General features: G+C 35.4%; 1 protein-coding gene across 11 annotated transcripts in view; it reads left to right on the forward strand.

The window, feature by feature from the left end:
* Nucleotides 1–3,098, forward strand: part of LOC100740660 (large proline-rich protein BAG6) — an 8,500-nt gene extending 5,402 nt beyond the window's left edge. For all 11 annotated transcript variants that reach the window (XM_033321275.1, XM_033321274.1, XM_024368348.2 and 8 more), the window contains 5 exons: nt 384–687; nt 773–906; nt 991–1,200; nt 1,279–1,389; nt 1,460–3,098. In XM_033321275.1, coding sequence (XP_033177166.1) covers nt 384–687; nt 773–906; nt 991–1,200; nt 1,279–1,389; nt 1,460–1,882 — 1,182 coding nt within the window. In that variant the 3' untranslated portion in view covers nt 1,883–3,098. The remainder of the gene's footprint in view (nt 1–383; nt 688–772; nt 907–990; nt 1,201–1,278; nt 1,390–1,459) is intronic.
* Nucleotides 3,099–4,694: the final 1,596 nt, after the last annotated feature.

Genomic DNA, 4,694 nt, shown 5'->3' on the forward strand with positions numbered 1-4,694 from the left:
CACCACAATATAGTTTTCCTCTGTGGCATCATCGGCACGGGAAAGTCATTCCCGCTCGCGATCTTCATCATCGATGAAAAAGAGTAACCCCTTACGATCAGTGAATATTACGCGCCCGACTTAGATTTTGTGAGTACGTTCATCTATCATCCCGTCGATCGCGGATTCGTTATTGAACCTAGGATCATTGTCATTAGTTTCTCGAGTACCTAACAACAACGGTTACTTGTCCGGTTCTATAATAATCGTATTTGCACTAGTCAATGTCTTCTCTATTGCATAACGACAACGTGTAACCCAAACGAAGATTCGTTTCACGCCCCTAACACTAATTCTAATGTAAACCCGACATATATATATATATGTATATATTAATTTTTTAGGTACAGAATATGACATTAGAAGGTTTAATAAGATTACGAATTGGTCAGTCAGAACCAATTTCTCATCTTAGAAGACCATTACAAGAGTTCCTCCAGTACTCTTTCCCAAACGTTGCACCGGAAACACTTCAGGAGCAAGCTACTGAACGATTGTTATCACAGTTAAGACCACATTTCCAGTCTTTATTAAACGCAGAAGAAGAAGCTAATACTAGAAACGGTCAACAAGTAGACATTTGTGCCACTGTTGAAGCACTACTTCGCCGTCATATTAAAGATATATTACAACATCTATTTAATAATGGTATGTGGCATTGTGTAAAATGTATTCTGTAAAATATTTAATTTTATATCTCAATTATAAGACAATATAAGTTTGTTTTTTCTAGATATTGATGATACTAGATTCGGGCAAGAAATTTTCAATATTGTAAATAATATGGGTAAGCAATTATGTGCTGTACTTCGATACTCTATTCGTGGCGGACAGGGAGGATTAGAAGTAATTGCATCACGTTTTGTGGTATGTTACGTGTCTCATTGAATCCATTATAATTTGCATATTTTTCATACTTTAATAATTAATGATCTTCGATTTTTCAAATAGACTGAAATGTTAGGGAGTATTCATCCTACAGTACGTCGGTGGGTGCTGAATGCATTTATTGCTCAGTTCCGTACTTATTCTTTACGAGTTACACAACCTCCAGATTCAGAAATTGTCCCGCTTTTAATATACAAAAATGCACCATCCGAAGCAACATCGGTTCCTTCAGCCCCAGCGCATCAACCTTCGCAAACACAATCGGAAACAGAGGCAAGTTACACATACATACATACTTCTGCAGTTTTAATGTGGAAATGAAATAAGTCTAACAATTAGATATGATTCCAGCCCATGGAAACAGATACTGTACAAGAAAGAACAACATTTGAAGCATCTTCTCTACCAGAAGATAGAGAAGAAATTCCAGAAACGTTCCCAGGTCATGAAGCATTACCTTCAGTATGTATACATCTATCTATGTATATGAATTTGTATTGTAAACAATGTTATAAAAAATTGTCCATTTTAGGATTGGGTACCAATAATTGCTCGAGATGGTCTACGACAACGACGCCAACTACAAATGCAAGGAATAACAAACGGGGGTGTAGCAACACTTAGTGATGCTTATTTAGGTACACTACCTACTAAACGGCGTAAGCTTATTGAACAGCAAAAGCCACGATTATTAGTTAGTCCTACTCCAAATCATTCAGCGATAGCGGCGTCTATGGAACGTTTAGTGAGAGAAGGTGTAACTCGAGCAGGCGTTGAAGAAGTTGAAGGTGCTGCAATTGCTGTAGCTGTAGATCCTGGAGTTAGACGTGCGTTTGGTCAAGCAATTAGAGACTGCTTGAATCCGCATAGATTGGGAACACCAGATTTTCCGGATCCTTTGCGTTTTCCTAACGCGACAAAATATTTTGCTGATCAAGATAGACCGCCAAAATAATGATTACAAGGAGAAAGCAGTTCGTAATGGCTTAGAGTATTTATAAAGGAGAAATCAGGTAGTGTCTAAAAAAAAATTGAGAAATTGCAATGACCAAGGAATACAAAGATATATTCTTAACATGTAATCACAAATATTATTAACTCTTATGATTGTATGTGTCAGTTCAACACAGTGCGATGATTTTTATAAATACCAAATGTTTTCAAATATCACACTGTACACGATTTGTTTAACCGATATAGCTAGTAATTTTACAAAAAGTACCATTGACTTTCGACACATAAATATGTTAAACAATTAACACTATACGTTTATTATTAACGCTAATTAAAAATTGCAGAAATCTGGCTACACTTGCTCTCTCATTGTACTCTAAGCATCGAGTGACCCCAATCTGACACTATAATTAAAATACTTCTTTCATATTAAACTGCGTTTTCTGTAGAATTACTGTTATGCAAATGAAATGTATTATTCTTAATCGAACGACACCTGTGTAGGTATTATACAGATGGTAATATGTATTATCTTGCGACCTATGCATATTGTGCGCTATTTAAGTGTTGTCGATATTAAAATATCCTTTTAATAACGATGATACTACCGATCAATATTAATTGTACTATCCTGTAGTTCTATATTTGATTTGTGAAGAAAAGGAATAACTACAGAGTTACTCGTAGTGGTGGCTGAGAAAAAAAGAAAGTTGATTAGACACAATTTAGTACGTTTCATTATAATCAGAATTATCTAAGGCTATAGTTTGTACCACATAAGCTTTGTTGAATAATACGTTATAAACAACTAAGTAACATGTCTCTTTGTAATTTATGTAGATAATTAATTTTGGTTGTGAAGCGTCACACTGAATGATTCAGAAGCAGAATTTTTATACAAATGAAGGTATCGTATTTTATGTACAATTTTGGCAACCTGTACAAGGAATGATTTTAATCATATTTAACTTGCAACCGAATTTCATCAGTTTTAATCGTGGAAAAGAATCTAGTAGCCTAATGAAAAAAAAAGGATAATTCCAAATTATACGTTCGTATTAATATTAAGGGATATCGTATGAATATTTGATAGATCGTATATAATGTTAATAAAGTAATTGAAGTAATTTCATGTGAATGTGATTTTAAATTTGAAAGTCTGTATCATTTAATTAATATCAAAATAGGAATGGAAATAAAATATGTATCCACATGTTTTTATTTTGCTATAATTACTGCGTAATTATATAAAAAATAGGTAAGATTTTATGTATACGAAGTAATCAATTGTAGAGCCTCAGAGCCTGTCCTACGTAATTAAAATTTTTGACATTACATGATAAATATTAATTATCAAATTGGCAGTTTCATCTACTGTAATATCTCTATATCAACAATTATGATTCATCCAACTGTAATTTTTTCCAATAACTTCGAAGTCCCCATTCTATCTGCTCGTACATGTTTTCCGGATTACCTTGCCCATTCTCCTTCTGAATATTTACGACACGATTAGTCCGTGATTTCGCGATTTACGAGTCAGCCATAAGTGTAGGCACTTCATCCGACCGTATGTAGAAACATGGACAATGTATTTTTACGATTAGCGGGGCGCGGGAAGTACCGTAATGTGTTGATTTGTTGAAACATACTTGAGAATACTACTTGTCGGCCAATAAACAACCGCAATTGGTTTCATGAAAACGGATTTGTTAATATACGTCATAACGCTATCTCGGTAAAGTCGCAAGCATTGCAACTACGTAGTTTTTACTATGCAATAACTAATAACAAAACGATTTGAAATATCTATATTTTGCCGCATCTATCGTTTACAGAACTGATCAGGATTTCACAGATGAACATATCGTTGATGTGTACAGAGCAAATATTTAACAACACTATCGCGTTATGTAAAACGGCGCGAAAACGTTTTTCAAACAAATCGACTATAAACCGGATTGTGTGCACACAATAAGACAATATCGATCGCTAATCGTCGGGATTTCGAGGCACGAAAGCTGATCGAATCGGATCTGATCGGTTTCGGCCGACCATTCGAAAGGTTGAAAGTATTATGCCCAACTTTATCGGAGATTTAAAACGTTTATCGTCGAAACAACGCGTTAGATTGTTTTGCGATGTTAATTGTTTATTCGCGATAACCAGACCAATGTAAACGTTCGATGCGTTAAGACGCGATAAATCACTTATCGCGTACAGGTAAATGCAGATAATGAATCAACGCTTCCTTGCCGTGTTTTAAAATTAAACTAGAATCTGAAATTTCTGCGATTTCTTTCTTGTAAAAATTCTAACACGATTACCGGGTATATTATTATATTTTTCCGAAATACGATTTTCTCATTCGGTAACGTAATCTTGTTAACCTCAATCGCATTATACGTACATACATAGTTTGTAGATCGTCACGTGACGAGATGCAATTCAGGAATGAAACGAAATTTGGAAACAGTCTGGTGAAAGAAAATGAAAGTAAAAGGGACTGGATGATTTAATGGAAAGGGTGAAGTGATGGTTCGCGCCGACTCCTCTCGTATTTAGTAAAAAAAAGAAAAGAGGAACGATTAAAAGAAGAAAAAGGAAAATGAATTTCCCTTCCTCTACCAGTTGCCACTCGCTAATAGGCGCTCGTTAATATTGCGAGTGCCACTCTTGAATATCGAGGAGAGGTTCCTACTACCGTCCCTCCCTTTTTTCAGCATTTCACCATCCTAACTCCCACATCCTTCTTCTGCCCTGTTGCTCGGTCTCGTTTTAGCGAGCGTGGCGGGCAGTTTCTCTTTTTCGCC

Source organism: Bombus impatiens, unplaced genomic scaffold (genome assembly GCF_000188095.3).
Source record: "Bombus impatiens unplaced genomic scaffold, BIMP_2.2 scf_0418, whole genome shotgun sequence".
In the NCBI taxonomy this organism is placed as follows: domain Eukaryota; kingdom Metazoa; phylum Arthropoda; class Insecta; order Hymenoptera; family Apidae; genus Bombus; species Bombus impatiens.